Consider the following 21,180-nt stretch of genomic DNA (forward strand, 5'->3'; position numbering starts at 1 on the left):
ATGGAGCCCAACTTGGGGCTTGAACTCACGAGCCCGGGATCAAGACCTGTGCTGAGGTCAAGAGTCGGACGCTTAACCGACTAAGTCACCCAGGTGCCCCAGAAACTTTTTTTTTTAAGGCCTCACTTCCTTCTATACAAAAACTGAGAAGTTGAAGTAGATGCTACTGTGGCCTCCCAGCATCCATTGTCTTCTTTTTCTTTCCAGCCAAAGTCCCGGTTTTACTCAGGTCTTGAGATGATGGGGAAAAGCTGATCGCTCCTAAACTGCAGAGGTGAGTTCTGATTAGCCTCAGCCAATCAGAGCATGGCATTCCCTTGTTGACTGCTGTTGGTCCTGAGATGGGGGACACACTCCAAGCTGGACAATCGGACTGGAGGAAAGGACTTCACTGCATGGCCCGGGCAAGAGTTTCTCTCCTTCTTCAGGGTATTCTTGTGTTTGAATAAAACATCTAGAGTTGCCATTTTACCACCATTCTAAGGATGAAGCCAGCCCCAAGGAGAGCAGGGGCATAAGGAACGTGGGTCCTTAATGACATTGCCGAACCACTGAAGCAACCATCTTTGGATGTGTCCTACCTCTGATCTCCTGGTTGCAAGAAATACAAAGTTCACCTTATGCTTAAGTGAGTTTAAGTCAGGCTTCTATTACTAGCAGCTGAAAATCACCCTAACAGACATGATAGTGACATGGTTATAGGGTGTTAAATGCAAAGATAGGAAGGAATTGCTAACGGAGTAACTGTCAGAACAAGGGAAAAAATACATGATCTCTGAAAAATTTACTGGGGACTGAAGGGCAACTGGTTTGGGGAAAGGGAGAAGTAATTTTTATAGATCATGAGGCCTTTTTTAGAATAAACTGCAGGGCCTGAGTAGGGAAAGCTGAGTTGTACTGGTGCGGAATGGAAGGTGTGGGAACTAGAAATGCCTATAATCAAGGGCAGATGCAGACTGGACTGACCAGCGGAACACAGGGCCCGAGAAGGAACGATAATAAAACAGGATGTGGAGGTCAAGAGAAAGGCTGGCTAGCACCCTCATCGCCTACTCTTCAAAAGCTGCTCTCAGGCCCATGACTCCACCCTCCCGGGTCTCTCTACGCCATCTCCTGTACCTTGGTGCCCACTCTAATGTCTAATACCCGACGAAGTACCGGCCGTCTCACCGGAACAGCACTGGCACCTCAATTCCAGCACGGCCAGGACTCAGCCCCACCCTGGAACCCAGGCTCAGTGGACCTGATCTCGTTACCCAGTCACCTGAGCCAGAAACCAGGAGCGACCCGAGCCGGCGCCCTCAGCCTTCCGTCCCAATGTCCAATCAGTTCCCAGCCCTTCCCCGGCGCTCCCTCGCCCAGACTCCTGACACTACTGCTCTTCCTCTTCCCACCTGAGCTCTTTCAACTGTTTCCTAACCGGGCTCCCTGCCTTCGGTCTCATCTTTGGTAACCATCGGCTGTCAAAGGGATTTCTTTCAGATGCCATATGCTCAAGCCCCTTCCCGGATTCAAATTCTTGAAATGGCTGCAGACGACACCTTCCATGACTGTCCTGATTCTCTGTCCTAGCCTCTCATGCTAAGCTGTGGCCCCCTAGGCTTGATCCTGCAGGCTACTTACTGCCTCTGTGACTGCTTACACGGCTCCCTGTGCCCAGAATGCCCTTCCCTACGGCCTTGTGGGTCAGTACCCACACAGCTCTTGCACCCTGCTCCAGGACCTCTCTCCTTATGAAGCCTCTCCTCAGTCACCTCCGCCATCTTCTACACAGAGTTCACAGACCTCTAGCCTAGCAGAAACTTCCTCACGATGCTATTTGCTCACATGTTTATTTCCCTCCACTAGACTGTACGGCAAATGAAAACAGGGACCACGTCTATTAAGCCAAAGCACTTAATTCTATGTCTGGGACAGAGCAGGTGCTCAAATGACTGCATGTTAAATAAATAATAAGTAATAACAAATTAAAATGGTAGCAGCTACCACTTTTTGAATGTCAGCTTGGTACCGGCACGGAAGTTTACACAAGACCTCTCATTTTATCCTCTCAACCACTATTAAGAGATTTGTTTTACGATCCCCATTACTGAATGGAAGAGAATCAGCTTAGTGGATGAGGGAAGTTGCTTGTGATTGTGATGTCAAAACAGGAAAGACTGCTATTGCTTCAGAAACCAAATGGAGGCAAAAGGAAACACGTATGGCTTGCATCGATGCAATAAGAGAGGAAGTTAAAGGGAAAGAAACCTAAACTCTAGAGATCTGATCCAGGGGGAGGTCTGCTGACCAGGAGGGAGAACAGGGGCCATGCAGAAGGGATTCTTCAGTGCTCTACATCAGAGCCAGGCCAAACAAAAAACATGACATTGAATTCATGACTAATCACAATGGTACAGTTTATCACCTAAGTTACTTCTCTCCAGAGGGCTTCGGTTGTACGCTTGAATTGGCTCTGTGTGCTAGTCTACAAGGGTGGGGTGGGGAAAATTTAGGGACCAGAGACATGTCATAGTGGGGAGAGGTGCCGGCAATGTGATGGGTAACTGCCCAAGGCTGCTCCAGCCCCAAGGGGCAGTGGCGGCCATTGCTTTTGATGGGGAAGGATCTTCTCACAGCGCCATCTCTGAGGTTTCTAGTCTTTGGCTGGGATTTACAAGGATGAGAGGGTACCATGGATTAAATCAGAAGACCACTTTTCCTATCAGAGGTTAAACTTCCAGATATGAGAGATGGGCATCGTCTTCCTAGCTCATCCAATAGAAGCTTAGCAATAAAATCAAAGGGCTCTGACAGAACGTGAGGCTGATACCGGGACTAGCTAAGTAAATGACTCCTTGTTCTCTTTAACATTAGTTCAGACCCCTGTGCAACCATACTGGAGATTTTGGGCCACAGTGAAATTGTACAGAGACTGTTTCTACCAAGGGTACAGGGAGTGTCACAGCATGATTTATCAGCAATGTTTTTAACACACACCGATGAGCACTCAGAGGGTGTAGGGAATGTCAACTCCCGGTTCGTCCACCATATTGCAAACGTTAATGCCTCCCCGGGGAGTCCACCCGATCCTTTCTTGACAAACTGGAAACGAAGCTCATGCCACAAGCTCTCCATAACCGTTGTTCCTTCGGGTTTATTTGTGAGGGAGAGAGAGAAGGCCTTAATTGAATACAAGCCGGGAGAGATCTGGGGAGGACAGAAACTTGGAGCCCTAAACCCCGCTTTGGGACTTGGATGAGGACAACTTAAATACAGTAGCTGGGAACAGGCTGACCTTCTCGAAGCTCTTCCTGGCGGCGTGTGCCAAGACGCGTGTTGGCTGGCTGGTCGGAGGAGGCACTGACCCTCTCCGTTGCCTCGTCTCGGGGGAAACAGTGCTACAGCCAGATGCTGACTGGCAAAGGCCCAAACCGTATCCCCACTTCCAAACGTCAAGCCAGAAATGGCCACACACAAGGACATAGCAGAAAGACAAGCAGTGCAGTGTTCACTACATGTCCTTTGGCAGTGGGGCTCCCTGACTTGCTCTTCCCAATTTCTAGTACCTTCCCCGGACTCCAGGAGGTCCATCAGCAGATCAATTCTGGCAGCCCCAGCAATAAGTACTATGGGGAAGGAGGAAGAGAAGGCTTCAAAGAAGTAGAACTGATGGTCCCTACCCTAAAAATAGTTTAGAATCTAGTTGGAGACAAAATATATAACTGAAATCAGTGAAAAATAATTTTAATTATCCGAACCTGTGGGGAGGCAGGGGCACTGTTACGTCCACCTAATTCAAAACAGTTTCCCCAGCTCATCTGAGTTTGTCTTCATGTGGTTGGTGACTGTCCTGCTGTTACTGTTGTCTATGACTTTGAGTAGTGGACTTCGTTTTATTATCCTTCTTTGGAGCACGAAAAAATGTTTGTTTACAGGCACCAGAATGAATTCCAGCTGGATGGCGGGACACCTGGGTGGTGAGCATGCTGGCGGTAAGTGTGGCACTCAGAATAACCCAGTGATGGGAATGTTCCAGGACTTACTTTGCAAATTTAATGCAGAACTGAGTGAAGTATTTCCGGGTGGAGGCCAGGTTGTCGCGGATGATAGGGACATTCTGCTTAATGTGAAGGATGACAGAGGTGACGTAAGGGCTCTGGTCACCAACGTGCTCCACATTCTGCCACTGCATCTGCAAACAGAGATAAGGGAGGACAAGTCTTTAGATCCTTCGCGGGAGGACAGTCTTCCGCGTCGCTGGGGAAGGGCAGGTGGAGTGACAGTGAGGCAAGAGCTTGCGACCACAGCTGCCATTTTATTTTGGGCAGTTTGTCTTACTTCGTCTGTAGTGGCTGATGGTGAATAAAAGCAAGCAGACCCACCTCATCCTTATCCGTGAGATGTGACTCAGGTACCCTTTTCTACACTGTCCCCCTCATGCTTCAAATAGCCTTCCCTGCCCCTCTAAGTGGCCAACTTGTAATGGAACCCTCGCCAGGCAGGTGAACCGGACTGCACCGCTGTCCGCTGTCGCACCGGGAAAGGACTGTGGGAGAACAGGGGAGGCACATCCATTTCTGAGCAGGTTGGTAGCTTGGGAGATCGGAGGGGTGGTTGGGCTAAGTGAAATGAAACGTGGACGAGAGTTACTTAGGCCTTTCTCTCAAGTCAACGGTAAGGAGGTGAGGATTTTGAAAAAAGGGAGCTAGAAATGCCGGGACGTGTGAGACGTGCTTCAAAATAATCTAGGATTAGGAGGAGCAGATGAAACATCGGTGAAGCTGGGTGATGGGTCCATGAGGTTTGTGGTACTGTTTTCTCTACTTTTGTACATAACTGAACTCTTCCATAGCAAAACATTCAAACCTTACTCCTAAAACCTTCGAGATTATGTTGGGGTTTCAGTCCAGGGAAAGGAAAGATGTCTGGTAAGTACGAGGGGGCAGATGAGAGGGTAGGACAGCGGCATGTGGAACAGGGCAGGAAGGAAGCACCCGGGGTAGTGTGAATGGCAGGCGGGGGGCACACCAGCATCACTGAGAGGACCTGAGTGGTCCCTGGGCAGGCCATGGACACAAATGAGGTACCTGACTGGCTCAAGCTGTAACCACCTGAGGAGAATCAGGAGACATGCTCCGGAAAGACAGGGCAAGAAGAGCGCCGTGGAGCCTCTCCCCGCTTGGATGCGTACAGGAGAAGAGAGGCAGTGTGGGCTCCCAGCCTGCCCCGAAGCTGGCAGCAAATGGGCACTTTAATCCTGAAAAGAGCAGGAATGTGCTGGAGGAGTTCTGCTGAGTCAGCCTCTCAGAATGGAGCTGGGCTATTAAAAAGATCCTAAGCCAAACACAAACCATATAATATGTTCATAGAAGGAGGGCGGTAGTTCTGAGGCCTTGATGTCTCTGGCAAGAGAACTAGTGTTTTTATAGAGCTCTTGGGGAAAGGAAAAATTCAATACTGAGGGAACTTGTTTAAAAGAATCATATTGTACATGGATGGCTCCCCAGCTCCTGGGAAGCTATAATGACTCCATGTTTTGTTCTAATGTTTCTTCAAATCAGCAGATATTTAATAAAAAAAGTTTTTTTTAATGTTTATTCATTTTGGAGAGACAGAGCGTGAGTGGGGGAGGGGGGAGGGAGAGAGAGAGAGAGAAAGAGAGAGAGGGAGGGAGACACAGAATCCAAAGCAGGCTCCAGGCTCTGAGCTGCCAGCACAGAGCCCGATGCGGGGCTCGAACTCACAGACTGTGAGATCATGACCTGAGCCGAAGTCGGATGCTTAACCGACTGAGCCACCCAGGTGCCCCCAAATCAGCAGATATTTATATTTTAAAAGCTTTACGTATGTGTAAGCATATAAAAAAGCAGGAAGGAACTTCTGTCTTCATTTTACACCTAAGAAAACCAAGGCCCAGCAACATTAAGTCTTATGCAAGGTTTCACAACAAAGTGCCAGATAGAAAAAAGTCTCTAATTTTTTACTGGGGAAAATTAGAAACAAACCATGGAGGAACAGTAGAAGGTTCTAATATGAACCGACTTTATATTCTAATGCTTTGGCTATGTGTCATGTTTTCCTCCATTATCTTTTTATCTTATTCAAAAGGCTTCTTTTCCCATGTGATTTTAGAGATTTGACCCATCTGAACAAAAAGCATCTCAGGAGATCTTAAATGAGCTCATGGGGTGAGGCCAAAATTGACAGATGCTGTTAATGTCTGCACCTCACCTTCTTTTCCCCAGCTGGCAGCACCACGTGGAGCCCAAGGCCCTGTGTAAACACAGCAACCCAGGAAGAGGGCTCGATGCCCCTTCCTCTACCGGCCACCAAGCTCTTGCACTGTAATGACTACTGTTGTCCAGGTTGGCAACATTTTACATTTCAGCATCTCACAAAGTTGATAAGTAATTATCTACACATCACAGTTCTCCATTAACAGAAGACAACCATAAAGGGAGGTGGTGACGTGCCCTGTCATTGATTACAAAGCAGCTCTGAAGCAAGACAAAGCGTGGGACGCTGGACTTCAAGTTCTCACTGGTGAGCTAAACCCTCTTACTGGCCATGTCAGTACACATCCACATTTGGAATATATGTGAAAAGATCAGGTTTGGTTTAATAGTCAGTTATGACTCCACTCGTCAAGTTAAAAGTATTAGCAAAAGTCAAGTAGATTTGGGATTTTAAATTTGAGTCAGCTTAATGACATAAGAAAACTATGTATGTATGTATGTATTTATTTATGAGAGAGAGAGAGAGAGAGAGAGAGAGGGAGAGAGAGAGAGAGAGAGAGAGAGAGAGAGAGAGAGAGAGAATCCCAAGCAGGCTCTGCACTGATTGAGTGGCTTGATCTCATGAACTGCAAGATCATGACCTGAGCTGATATCAAGAGTCAGTCGCTTAACTGACTGAGCCATCCAGGTGCCCCATGTCAGAAAACAATTTAAAGTACTGGAGAACAATGAAAGTTGACACTGGCTTTACTATTAAAAAAAATCTGCAAAATGTAATTAGCAGTGATTCTGTCCAGTCACTGCCTTAGATGGTTGATGCTTGCCCATCCCAGACAACTTAGGGTTTAAGTTGTAACCGGAATGGCCCAAGACGCTGACATTAGGACCCACCGTATGCAGGTTGCTTTGCCTGGCACTTTGTATACATTATCTCATTTACTATTCACACATGAGCTCATCTGGTGATGAGGAAAGTCAAAAGCTCAACGAGGTTAGGTAACTTGCCCAAAGTCACACAGCTGGTAAATAACACAGTGGAGACAACCCAAGTCTGTCTAAAGCCCAAGCACTACGACACCAGGCTGTTTCTAAGATGATTGTTTAAAAAAAAAAAAAAAAAAAAAAAGTAACAAAAGCAATTCCTGGGCCTTAATGCAAGCCAAGCCCCGTTTCTCAGGGAGAAGCTAATGAAATATACAGTGATCAAGCAAAGTTCTCTGTCAAAAAAGGAAACAAAAATTAGCCTGCACTGGAAGAACAAACATCATGAAAAGCCATCAGTAGAAATAAGATTCCGACTTTTCCAGGTAAACTTTGCATTTGACATTTAAAATTTACCCCTTCAGGGGTGCCTGACTGCTCCAGTTGGAGGAGCATGTGACTCCTGATCCAATGGTTGTGAGTTCGAGCCCTGTGTTGGGTGTAGAGGTTACTTAAAAATAAAATCTTAAAAGAAAGAATTTACCCCTCCCTACTTAAAGTTTTCCTCTTGTGCTTTTAGTGTAGGTGGGGTTGCATAATACTGCTACTATATAAACAAGAAGAAAAACAGTTTGCAAAAGAAGCTGTAACTAAGATACAGGATTGACAGAAGCAGCACCCAAGGAAACGATCACACTTAGCTACAGAAGAGGCTACAGGGGCAGGGGCACAACCACGGTTTCTGCCACCCGAGGAAGGAGTGTGTGACTGATGCTAATGCTTCACAGGAAGGCTGGGGAGAATAACTGCTTCCTAGAGAAGGCTCACTGTAGCAGAGAATTCTGACCAATCCACCAGCCAGAGAGCAAAGCTCCATAAGTAGCTTACTTTGGAACTTTTCTCTATTGCTATATGAAGCTTGGAAAGAGGCCTCCTGAGAAACTGATTTTCCTCAAGTTCAAATTCCCACCTATTCATTTTGATCATGGAACTAGAGAGATACAGAACATAGACTGAGGCATGCGGATTCTGGGGACATTTCAGGCAATCGGAGTGTATGTAGCATTATGGTGTAGGCTGCTGGGCCACTGGCCCCAAGCACTGGCCTTTGCCCAGGTACACACACATACTCTAAAGCTTGTCTGGGCTACTTTTACTCCTACAACAAGCACCTGCGACACTTACAGGTACCTTGTGTGTGCATAACACTGGACCAGCACTGTGTGGGGAATAAAAAGGGAGAAGGAACATTTTTTGAGCACCTACTATGTACCGGGCATCATGTGATTGACATTTTCACATGAACTTCCTCCTTACAATAATACAGTAGGGGAGGTATTATTACTCCTGCTTTATAGATAAGACAGGCTTGAGGACAGGGATTTGCCTAATGAAGCTTGAGGACAGGGATTTGCCTAATGAAACATAACTGAGAAGTTAACAGAGCTGAGATCTAGAAATCGGTTTGTCTGACTCTGAAATCCATGTTCTTTCCATTTTACCATGTTGCTTTCCAAAAAAGTGTTACCACCCTAAACGAACTTGAAATTAGCGGAAGGAATTGGAGCGAGCAAAATCTCTGTATGAGGCTGCACGAATGCAGGTGATGTGGCAGAGGTGATGGTGGTACAGAGGAAGAGGACACATGTGCCTTGACTCCGACGGGAAAACCAACAAGACCCAGAACAGAAAGTGGAGTAATAAAGGCTTTCGGAAGATAAATATATATTTTTCCTACTTACTGCTAGGCCAATGGGAAGGTGAATTTGTACAACCTTTTCTTAAATACAATTTGAAAGTATCTACCCAAAGTCTTAGCATTTTACATAGCTTTTGATCTCTGCAATTCCCTTTAAGGCAATTAATCTGAGGCTAATAATTACAAATGTTTAGAAGACACACACATGCACACACACGTGCATTTATGAGGTTGTCCGTCACCAGACTGTTTTTAAACATGAATAATTGGAAAGAATGATCAAAATTGAGTTGATGACATACATTTTAAGGGCAGGACTCCACTGGAATACTTAAAGTGAGGAAATGTGGAGTCTGCCAGTCCTGTGCAAGCTGCTAAGTGTGTGACCTGGGTAAGTTACCTAACCTACCTAACCTCTCCGAACCTTGGTTTCCTTGGCTATACAAATTGGGGTGATAATATCTGTAATCCATACAGTTGTTGAAAGATAACACGTTAAGTGCTCTTAACATAGTGCCTGTCAGGTATTAATTCCATGGTAAATGTTAACTGTTGTTACGGTTTTAACAATAAATACTCTGTCCTATGGAATACTATGCAATCACTAAAAATACAGTAGCTCTGGATTAAACAACACAGAAAACTATTAAAACCTGCTAAATGAGAAAAAAAGTTATGAAGCTGTATATAAAGTATAAATTTCTATTTAAACACTATATGCATAAAGAGAAAGACTGACATAAATCTATTGGCTAGAATATGAGTGACTTGGGGGCGCCTGGGTGGCTCAGTCGGTTCAGCGTCCGACATCAGCTCAGGTCACGATCTCGTGGTTCGTGGGTTCGAGGCCCGCATCAGGCTCTGTGCTGACAGCTCAGAGCCTGGAGCCTGCTTCGGATTCTGTGTCTCCCTCTCTCTCTGCCCCTCCCCTGCTCATGCTCTGTCTCTGTCTCAAAAATAAATATAAACATTAAAAAAAAATTTAAAAAGAATACGAGTGACTTAAATTTTCTTCTTTTTAAAAATCTGTATTTTTTATACAATTGTTTACAATAAAGGTGATTTGCTTTGGTCATAATGAAAAAAGAAATCTTTCTTTTTTTTAATTTTTTTTAACGTTTATTTATTTTTGAGACAGGGAGAGACAGCATGAATGGGGGAGGGTCAGAGAGAGAGGGAGACACAGAATCGGAAACAGGCTCCAGGCTCCGAGCTGTCAGCACAGACCCTGACGCGGGGCTCGAACTCACGGACCGTGAGATCATGACCTGAGCCGAAGTCGGATGCTTAACCGACTGAACCACCCAGGCGCCCCAAGAAATCTTTTATAAAAAAGAAAGATGTGCATCGATTGTTAAGTGGAAGGTGAACTTCAGGATTTCTTATGATGGAGTTCTGCGGGCCTCCTGTAATAGATCTACATTTCAATGACAGAGGAAAATGAGAACAGATTTGAGGACTGTTCTAGCTATTTCAAAATGTCTTTGGGGGATAGTAATGTAGCCTCCTAGATTAGCACACGTTCAGTCTTGAAACCTAATAGAAATTACATGCCAGACTGTAAGGAAATTTAATTTGTTCAGTTTCTTCTTTCCGTTTTTTTCTAAAACTACTATTAATGGGCAAAAGCTAAGTGTGCTTGGTTTTAGACCGAGAGTTAGATTCTTTCAACCAAGTGATGTGAGTAGCCCCAGGAAAAAGGACACCTTGAGGAGGGTACCATGGGACCAATGGTCTCTTTTTAAGGAAGCCATAGAATTTTTAAAGATCCTACTTGTAAAGCCTAATTACAATGGCTAATTGCTAAAGATTTATAGAATTTACATTCAAACAACGTATTTCTCCTAAAGCACTTCAATTACCTTTTCAAAAACTGGGGAGACTTGGTTTTATTTCTGGCTTCACCGTTACAAGGCTACGTGGCTTTGGGCGTATTATGAAAAGGAAAACACACACACCAGAAAGACAATTCCTTCCTTTTCAGTGAGAAATACGCGAACCAGGCTGGAACGCCTGAGTTGGCTGCTCAGCCCATTTTCGTCCCCAGGAGGAAAGTCACAGTGTCAGATCGAGAAAAGCTGAAGACAGACATCCAACAGGGTGCCTGTGAATGCCTGAAGACTCGCGGTCAGGTAGGCATGACGATTTTCGTGAGCCCAGCAGTCCCGGGCACACACTGACTTAGGGCCCTTCTACTTTCAGGCAAGTTACTGAAGCTAATTTGGCTTCAGTTTCCACGTTTGCTCATTCTGTATGTATGGTGTAGTATAATCCAGCTGAGAGACAGACCTGAATTTGAATCCTGGCTCTCCTACATGCTAGCTAAGAGATCTGGGACAAGGGACTTAACTTCTTTGAGTTTCAGTTCCCTTATCTGTGAAAGAGAGGTACCTTATACATTTATTGTCAGAATTAAATGAGATACTGCATTTGGGTGCTGATTCCCGGTAAAGTGCTCCATGTAAATAACCACTTACTATTATCTCATAGAGCTCATCTAAGAAAATAATGCAACACAGGACGGAAAAATGGTCTGAAATTTTGATATAACTTATCCACATTACTGTATTCTCAAAATTTATCGTTTCAGAGAGACCACTAAACTCTTACCATATTTTACTTCCTTCACACAGGCCTGGCCTGTTTTAGGCTGTTCCTGTGTATTTTCTACCAAACTTTGCCACTCTGTGTTTTCTTCTCCTTTTCTAGCAGCAGGGCTCTTGCCCACGCTTAGGGGGCGAACAGCTAGATGTGGGCATTTCCTATTTCCGACCTCCCTTCAACCAGCTCCAGGATGCTACTTGTTGGAAGTTAGGAGCCCTGCTATTGAGTACTATCAAGGAGCATCATACCTTCAACAGCACTTGCATGCGCCGAAAGGTTTCAGGGTCTCTGATCCTGCCATTTCCTAAAGAGACACTCTATGTCTACCAGCTCTGTCCAGCTAAATCCGTTCAGTAGGGTTATCTGTGACTCACTTTGTCACCATTCTTTGGTCAAATGGGTGTCCACAAACTTTAGTTCTTTCTTCTTCTTGCCCTCTTTACCGTCAAAGGCATTTAGGGAATACTACTGTTAAGCTATGCCATGGAGATCCAAAAGTGAGCAAGACACAGCTCTCAAGTTGTTCAAAGCTTAACAGGGGAGACAGATATAAAAAGAATTGTATAACAGAGTAGAGAGATGGTCTAGGTACTGTGGTGCTTCACAGAGAAGGACACTGCGGGGAAGACAAAAACGGTGACATTGCAAGAGATCAAAATAGTCAAAACAATCTCGAAAAGGAATAAACTTGGAGGATTCACACTTTCCGATTTTAAAGCTTGCTACAAAGCTGCAATAATTGGGGCACATGGGTGGCTTAGTTGGTTAAGCGTCCGACTTCGGCTCAGGTCATGATCTCACAGTTCATAAGTTCAAGCCCCACATCGGACTCTGTGCTGACAATGCGGAGCCTGCTTGGGATTTTGTCTCTCTCTCTCTCTCTCTCTCTCTCTCTCTCTCAAATAAGTAAACATTGAAAAAAAAAAACCTAAAAAAACAAAAACAAGAACAAAGCTGCAATAATCAAAACAGTGTGGTACTGGCATAAAGACAGACATAATGGATCTATGGAATATAACTGAAAGTCCAGAAATAAACCTGTACATCTGTGGTCAACTGATTCTTAACAAGAGTGTCAAGACCATCCAATGGGTAACGAAAAGTCTTTTCAACAAATGGTACCGGGTAGCTATATATCTACATGCAAAGGAACAAAAGCTGAATCCTTACCTTACACCATATACAAAAATTGACTCAAAATGGATTGAGGGCTCAAATGGAAAGAGCTGAAGCTACAAAAAACTTGGAAGAAAATACAGGTGTACATCTTTGTAATTCTGGATTAGGCAATGGTGTCTTGGCTAGGACACCAAAAGCACAAGTACCAAAGGAAAAAATATAAAACCTGAACTTCAACAAAATTAAAAATTTTAGTGTTTCAAAGTACATAATCAAGAAACTGAGGGGCTCCTGGGTGGCTTAGTCGGTTAAACGTCTGACCTCAGTTCAGGTCATGGTCTCGCAGTCCGTGAGTTTGAGGCCTGTGTCAGGCTCTGTGCTGACAGCTTGGAGCCTGGAGCCTGCCTCGGATTCTGTGTCTCCCTCTCTCTCAGCCCCTCCCCTGCTCACACTCTGTCTCTGTCTTTCTCTCTCAAAAATAAATAAATGTTACAAATAAATAAATAAATACAATAAAGAAAGTGAAAAGACAACCCACAGAAAAGGAGAAAATATTTGCAAATCATATATCTGATAAGGAGTATAGTTATCCAGACTATAAAAAGAAGTTTACAATTCAACAATAAAAAGACAACCCAGTTTAAAAATGGATGAAGGACTTGAACTGACATTTCTTCAAAAGAGATATACAGATGCTCAACATCTTAGTCATCGGAGAAATGCAGATACAAACTGAAACCACAATGAGATAGAATGGCTATGTTAAAAATAAAGCATTGGTAAAGATACAGGCATTTTAGAACCCCTGACTGTTGCTGGTGGGAACGTAAAATGGTGCAGCTACTTGTGGAACACAGTTCGGCAGTTTCTCAAAATGTTAAGCACGGAGCTACCACATGATACAGCAGTTCCACTCCTAGGTATATATTCGAGAACTGAAAACATATCTATACAAAAGCTTGTATGTGAATATTCATAGTATTACTCATAGAAGTTACAAAGTGGACACAACCTGGGGTGCCCGGGCGGCTCAGTCAGTTGAGCGTCCAACTCTTGATTTTGGCTCAGGTCATGATCTTGTGGTTCGTGAGATTGAGCCCAAGTTGGGCTCGGTGCTAACGGCATGGAGACTGCTTGAGATTCTTTCTCTCTGCCCCTCCCCCATTCTTGTGCGCTCTCTCTCTCTCTCTCTCTCAAAATAAATAAATAAAACTTAAAAAAAAAAGCGCAAACAACCCAAATGTCTATCAACTGATGAATGGATAAACAAAATGTGGTCTAACTGCACAATGGAATAGTATTCAGCCATAAAAAGGAAGCCTGATACATGCTACCACATAGAGTAACACTGAAAACATTAGGCTATGTGAAGAAAGCCAGTCACAAATGGCCACATGTTGTATGATTCCATTTATGTGAAATGTCCAGATCGGGCAAATACAAAGACAGAAAGTAGATTAGAGGCTGCCAGGGAAATAAGAAGTGACTGCTAATGAGTAGGAGGTTTCTTTTTTTGGCGTGATGAAGATATTCTGGAGTTAGTGGCGGTGGTTACACAGTCTTGGGAACATGCTAAGACCTACTGAATTATACATTTTTAAAATTTATTTTGTGATGTTTACTTATTTTTGAGAGAGAGACAGAGCACAAGTGGGAAAGGGGCAGAGAGAGAGAGAGGGAAACACAGAATCAGAAGCAAGCTCCAGGTTCTGAGCCGTCAGCACAGAGTCCAATGTGGGCTTGAACTCATGAACCGTGAGATCATGACCTGAGCCGAAGTTGGATGCTCAAGTGACTGAGCCACCCAGGCGCCCCTGAATTATACATTTTAAAAGGGTGAATTCTGTGGTATGCGAATTATACCTTGATTTTTAAAAAGGGGACAGACATTGGAACTAGATCTTAAAGGGTGCGCTCGTTGGGCAGGCAATAATGGGAAGGGAATTCTAGGCAGAAAGAACAGAATGAGAAATGCATGGAAGCTGCCCCATCCCCAAAAAGTAATGCATCCAGGGGAGCAGGAGTGGCTGAGTGGCTGGGAGGCTGGAGTACAGGTATATGCACAGGGGTGGCAGAATGAACAAGGCAGCGAAGGGACAAATAATGGAAGCTCTACCTGCTACCCAGGGGTGCCTTCGACAAAAATGACGTGTCTTCCCAGCTGAATAACAGAATTAAATTGCTTGGCTCCACCCATTTTGCCAAGCCTTCTTTCACCAACGCAGAATCCTCTAACTCCACTCCACTTTGGCAAGCCCAACACTCGTTTTCTCACTATTTATAAAATCCATTTCTTTACAGCATCAATTCTTCGAACTTTTCTCCCCACCAGGATAGACACCCCTTGAGGGCAGCCAATTTCCTGTTTCCGATCTTGACTACGGAAGCATGAGTGCAGAGTGCTCTGTGAAACTCCAAAGATGGGTAACGAGATTGGCAGTTTTGACAAAGTTCAGAGCTTTTCCTAACTTTATAAATCTTTACTCATATTGTCACCCTGTTTGGAACGCCCTCTTCATCGCAAATTCGTTCCAAATTTCACCATCTCTTGTGGTCTGTTTCAAATGCCACTTCCTTAGGAAGGCTTTCTTTGTTTCCCCACCTGATGTGAACAGAGAGATGAACTCTCTCTTCTTTTAAAGAGGGCACATTTTTGTACTTCTCTCACATACTGATTTCCTCATACCTTTTTTGCTGTTACCTGGGCATTCCTCTCATCTCATACATCCCTTATCCCACACATTGTGGAATCTAAGCACCTTGGGATAAGGTCCATGTCTTTCCCGGCCTTGTAACTCCCAGCGCCGTGCTAGATAGAGTCTGAATTGAACTGTCCAACTAGCAGCAAAAAAGGTGGAATCAGAGACAGAAATAAGCATGATCACAAAATAGTAGTTTGAAAAAAAATCCTGGAAGAAACTACACAAAACAGGATGGCAGGCACAAATAACAAAGAGTGTATGTTGAATCAATTTGTGACCACTCGGCTTGTTTGTATCTGGTCATTTTCATCACATGGATCTCATTTCCCTAGAACTCCAGAAGGCTCAGACAAAGACCAATGGCTTCCCAGCTGCTGCGCTCCCTAGTCTGTGGTTTTCCTATGATATAAACAAAAGATTCTGGAGGTATGGTCTCTGTTAATATTTGCTGGTGTGGGTCTGGAGAGAAATGGGTGGTGGTCCGGGGCGGTGGGTGGGGGGAAGTTTGAGGGAAATCCACTAATGAACTGACAGTTCATATAAGCAACACCTGGAGTGTGAAACCCCCCTACAACTGTTATTTTACTGGGGGAAAAAATCCCCTCTTCCTTTGTTAAACGTAAAAATTCTTCCCCCAGCTGCATTCCAATCTAAAGTGTGTGGCAGTTCAGGGGAGATGGCAGCTGGAACAGATCAGATGCAGGGTACGGTGCATGTTCACCAGCAACTAGGGGATAATCAGAGCCCAAAGATGAATCTTCAGAGCCATATTCCTTTAAGAAAATGGGTTAGCCTCAATTTGCCTGCTCATGTTCTGCTCATAAACACCGAGAATACTGGAAATATACACGCACATCTGACTGGTGGAAAGCATCAGCTTTTTGAATAGAAACTTTGTGACATCAGCTATTCAGGACTCCCCACTCAGCTTCCTAAAACCCTGCAGCTTAAGTTTTGGTTTTCGTCCTACTTTTGTTAAATATTTACAATCTACTACAAACCCAAATTCAGACCAAATGTGTGCTTACACAACCTTGTGACACGGCCACTCCTCCCGACAAGAGCACCAACATCTACGGGCGCCAGGCCAGTCATTCTCATGTTCCGTCCTGACAACCCTGGGAGGCACAGAGCCGCATTTCACATACTTGAGTTCATTTGGGCCCAGAGAGGTTAAGTCATTTGCTCAATGGCCCCAGAGAAAAAAATGAGAAGAGTTAGGTCCCTCTGACTCCAAGGCCAGTGTTTTTTCCACTGTACTCTACTACTGGCCAGAAGGCTCCAGAGAAGTTCTTTCTTCAGAGTTTAAGAATGCTACAAGAGTTTGATAACTCGAGAACAGGCATTGGCAAACATTTTCTGTAAAGGGCCAGACAGGAAGTATTTTAGGCTTTTTGAGCTGTATAGTATCATTACTTATTTACTAATTCATTACTTGCTTCTGCCACTGTAACACAAAAGCACCCACAGATAATATATACGTGAATGGGCATGGCTGTGTTCCCATAAAACTTTATTTACAAAAACAGGCAATGGGTAAGATTTAGACTATAGGCTGTAGTTTGCTGACCCCTGCTCTAGAAATTCTGGAGTGGACGGCATCATGTTACTTGGGTTAAAAATCAACAAAGAACTGCCCGTTTACAACTTAACTAATCAACAAACAAGAGACTCTTCTAGATCCTATATGTCCAGGCACTTCAGGAATTTACATCCTTTTAGGAAGAAAAGACACAGACAAGTAAAAGGCAAATGGTAACATGAGGCAGCACGTGCTAAAGGAGGGAACTGAGGGCCCAGGGCTGACTGATGGGCCACGATGACATTAGAAAACCAATGTCCACAACCTGACCAAATAATCCTGTACGGATACCAGAGCTGAGAAAGAGCCAGAAGTTCCTGCCATAAGCGCTAACAAAACCACCCATTCTGCTGAGACCACGTGAACGTTTTCAGCATGTATCAGATGCTAAACAAAGACATCTCCTTTGGACTTACCAAACACACCTGCTCCCTGTCTCGTTCTCAGAGAACAAGCAACTGACCTAAAGTACAAGATAAACTGATTTCCTAGAGGACTTCCATCCTCCTCCCTGCTGCTACCTGAAGCAGTGAAGAACCTCAAGGAGCTACGGGCAAGGGCTGGCAGGAACCACCGGGGGTCCCTGTTGGAGGGCTAGAAGAGGCACTTCCCCAAACCTTACCTTGCTCATGGCAGTGAGGGCAGGGTCGCAGGCAGCATCGAGATCTTGAACCAACAACTGGATGCTGCTAGAGATGACACTGCAAGTCAAACACATCACTGTGGTCATGACTTTAAAAGACTAACTTTCTCAATTACCAACACGGCCCCTGCCAAATCTTTTAGGGACTTGTCTCAAAGTTAGATTCATCATTTCTTCAGAAGAACTCGAGCTTGATTTCAAAAGGGAACGGATGACAAGGAGGAGCCTTGCAGCCCTTCATTCTTGCTCCGTGTCCTGGCCTCTATTTGGGTGTGTGCCCACTGAGTCAGATCACAAAATTCCATGGCTAGTCCCCCTGATCACTCCATCCAGAATCCCTCTTCACTTCTTACTTCAAAAGCACCTATTTGCCCCAAATGTTTAAATCAGAACTTGAAAAAAAAAAAAAAAAAAAAGTTGAGAAAAGGAGAGGAAATAACTTAGGAGGAGAATCTTGACTTTTCCTCGGTAAGTGCTTGATGTGCAGGCTGAAGCTTGGCCTGCCCTGGTCTTATTTACTGACCACAACAAATGAATTGCAGGCCGTACTGGCAAAAGGACTACTTTGAGAAGGCTTTCCAGTTTGAACCTCTTGGACAGACACCCTCCACCCCACCCCTACCCCCACCTAAGTCAAGATGCTCACATTTCCTGTTGGAAGACACTGCAGATAGGGCTGCCCTTTGTGGATTTGGGGTAGGCGGGGGGCAGACAGGAGGCCCTGGACTTGACCTTCCTACAAGGATGGCCAAGGGAGGACTTCTCTTTTTGTTATTGTCAGTAGTGCAACAGTAAAGGCCCCGTATGCTAAAAATGACTGCTCGTGAGAAGGCAGCGTGGGAGGCACCAACTTCTAATGCTTTTTCTTAGTGGCTACTGGAGAATCATCCTGATTCAACAGGAGGCCCGGGGGACCTCTGAAGTTCTGTAGTGACCTAAGGCCGACAGCCTGAGACATTCTGCTTTGTGAGGGGTAAAGGGCAGGCCTTAAGCAAATATGTGCAAGGTACGTACGTGCTGAACGTATCCATTTCTCCGGTCAGATTGATTCGTTCAGTCAGACTCACATCAACTTTTTCTTTGAGTTTTTCTTCTAGCTATTAACAGTAAGAGAGAAAAACATGCTTAACGATTATCCAAAGGAGTGCTATAAATAAGAATACTTAACATGTACCGAGTTTGATGATTCAGTACAATTCCAGGCACTTTTCATGTACTGACTCATTTAATCCTCACAACCCGAGGAGGAAGATTCTATTATTATCTCCATTTTACAGAAGAGAAAGTGGAGGTGTGACCTCCCCAAGACAGTACGTGGTAGGGCCACGAGTCAAACTTCGTCTAGAACCTGTGCCCTTTAGCACTGGGCTGCACCCGTTTCTTATGACACACTGACAATTCACTTCATTAATTTTAAAAAGACCCCCGTTTTTAGGCTCCTCCCTGCTCCATGAACTGCAGGCTTGCTCACCAGCACTGGAAGCCTCTGGTGGTTAAGTGGCAGTAAACTCAGTGAAAGTATTCACTGAGAGCACTGCTATGGGCCACCCACTATGCGAAGGTGCTGGGGATACGCAGGTAAACAACAAAAAAAGCACAGGCTGCCCCCATCAGCCTACAGCCAAACACTGGCCATGCTCCCAACCGCCTCAAAGAAGAAGACAACTGACCGGGAATTGTAAACATCTCCAAGCATCCTGGGAACTGACTCATCTAGCACTCCCAAAGCTATTGAGTACACAAACTCTAATAATGAATGTTTTGTCTTAAACTTAAAAATGCTCTTAGGGGTGTGTACATTAGTGTAACTTTCCGGAATGCAATTTATTTAAAAAGCAGAGATTTAAATACACACACTCTTTAAAACCGCAATTTCACACCTAGAGATATATTTCAATGAATAACGAGAACGATATACAGACATACGCGAGTATTCTTTCCAGCGTTCGTTAATTCAACCAAAATTTACAGAAAACCTGCTTTGTGCCAGGCTCTGTAACAGAGTGAGTTACTCAGTGAACAAAACAGGTAAGATCCCCTTTTCTTTTCTTTCCTTTTTTTTTTTTTTTTTAATGTTTACTTATATTAGAGAGAGACAGAGTGCGAGCAGGGGAAGGACAGAGAGGGAGGGAGGCACAGAATCTGAAGCGGGCTCCAGGCTCTGAGCTGTCAGCATAGAGCCTGACACAGGGCTCAAACTCACGAACCGGGAAATCATGACCTGAGCCGCTGGACACGTAACTGACTGAGCCACCCAGGCACCCCAAGATCCTCTTTTCTTAAAGCATACACTCTGGTGGTCTTGCTTATGTTAGTGACAAGCTGGAAACAGTTCACATGTTTATAAGGGGCCAGTGGAGCAAATGACAGCGCAGGCTTACGATGCTTAAACTCTTCAGCGGCCTTTTTCTGTTACGCTGAAAATACAATCTAAACTTTCTAACCGTGATTTGGGTCCTCTCTGGCTCTCCGGCCCACTTCTGGCTTTCCCCCTTGCCTGCCTGGCCTCACTTACTCTGAAGGCTTAAGGTTCTGGAACGCACCCAGTCTCTCCCCCTCAGGGCCTTTACACTTCACACTTTCCGCTTCCTCTCCCTGAAACAGCCTTGCTCACCCCTCCTAACCAGGCTCCTTGCTTCGCCACCCCCACCTCCCAACCCTTCCTCACTCCTCCCCTGGCAGTCCCCCTCCCAACCCTTGGTGTCGGCTTCAATACCAGCTCCCCTCAGAGAGGCCTTCCTTGAGCAGCTACTTGAGTAAGCAACTCCCTAACCAGCACTCACCACAAGACTGAAGTTACATCGTGGCTTATTTTTATCATCTTGGTTTCTCCGTTAGTTCTAAGTCCGCTGACGGTAAGAAACCATCTACTTTGTTCACTTCTGTTAATTAACACCAAATACTATGCTTGGTACATAGTAAAGGCTTCATAAAGATCTCTTTGGATGAGTGAAAGCAACACCCTATGCAGGCGTTAAGTGTAAAAGGGTTACAATTAATGAGCCAATAGTGAGACATTATTGGCATTGTTTTCCAAGTTTTATTTTTGAATTCTTCACTACTTAGATCTTTTTTTTTTTTTTTTAAGTTTATCTATTTTGAGAGACGGGGGGGGGGTGGAGAGAGAGAGAGAGAGAGAGAGAGAGGGAGGGAATGCATGTGAGGGAGGGAGGGCGAGAGAGCGAGAGCGAGAGCGAGAGCGAGAGAGAGAGAGAGAGAGAGAAAGAGGGAATGCATGTGAGGGAGGGAGGGCCAGAGAGAGAGGGAGAGAAAGAATCCCAAGCAGGCTCTGCACGGTCAGCGCAGAGCCTGATGCAGGGCTTGTACTAACAAACCGTGAGATCATGACCTGAACTAAACTCGAGTCAGACACTTAACCAGGCGCCCTGCACCACTTGGATTCCTGTCTCTAAGGTATCTCCTTCCATTTCTTCTTGCCTTCTTCCTGCCATTTTTTTCTAAGGAAACTGGATTGTCTGCTCTGTAGTTTTCCCACAGTTTGGATTTTGTTGATTGTAGCCACAGGGTATTAATTAACATGTTCCTTGTTCCTTGTATTTTCTTTGAATTGTAGTTTCGTGTAGAAGCTTGATCAGATTCAGGTTCTTTTTTTCCTTCTCTTCTTTTTTAGAAAACTACTTCATGATGGTGTTGTGTATTTCTATCAGCGGATACACGATGTTCGCTTGTCT

The 21,180-nt window shown here is 44.7% G+C and overlaps 1 protein-coding gene and 1 long non-coding RNA gene across 9 annotated transcripts in view; one reads left to right on the plus strand and one right to left on the minus strand.

The window, feature by feature from the left end:
* Positions 1-21,180, minus strand: part of VPS53 (VPS53 subunit of GARP complex) — a 136,770-nt gene that overhangs the window by 20,081 nt on the left and 95,509 nt on the right. For all 5 annotated transcript variants that reach the window (XR_006211092.1, XR_006211091.1, XM_007076103.3 and 2 more), the window contains 3 exons: positions 18,503-18,585; positions 17,468-17,546; positions 4,026-4,174 (listed from right to left, as the gene is read on the minus strand). Coding sequence is in view for 3 of the 5 variants with exons in the window: in XM_007076103.3 (XP_007076165.1) it covers positions 4,026-4,174; positions 17,468-17,546; positions 18,503-18,585 (311 nt within the window). In the remaining 2 variants the exon portion in view is untranslated. The remainder of the gene's footprint in view (positions 1-4,025; positions 4,175-17,467; positions 17,547-18,502; positions 18,586-21,180) is intronic.
* LOC122233523 lies at positions 163-9,453 on the plus strand. Of its 4 annotated transcripts, none has more exons than XR_006211094.1 (5): positions 163-274; positions 3,918-3,974; positions 6,411-6,525; positions 7,396-7,525; positions 8,662-9,453. It is a non-coding gene; the product is annotated as an uncharacterized LOC122233523 (long non-coding RNA). The 4 variants fall into 4 exon arrangements; XR_006211096.1 differs by lacking the exon at positions 163-274 and adding an exon at positions 1,901-2,825; XR_006211095.1 differs by lacking the exon at positions 7,396-7,525.

The sequence above is a fragment of the Panthera tigris genome, chromosome E1 (genome assembly GCF_018350195.1).
Source record: "Panthera tigris isolate Pti1 chromosome E1, P.tigris_Pti1_mat1.1, whole genome shotgun sequence".
NCBI classification, from domain to species: Eukaryota; Metazoa; Chordata; class Mammalia; order Carnivora; family Felidae; genus Panthera; species Panthera tigris.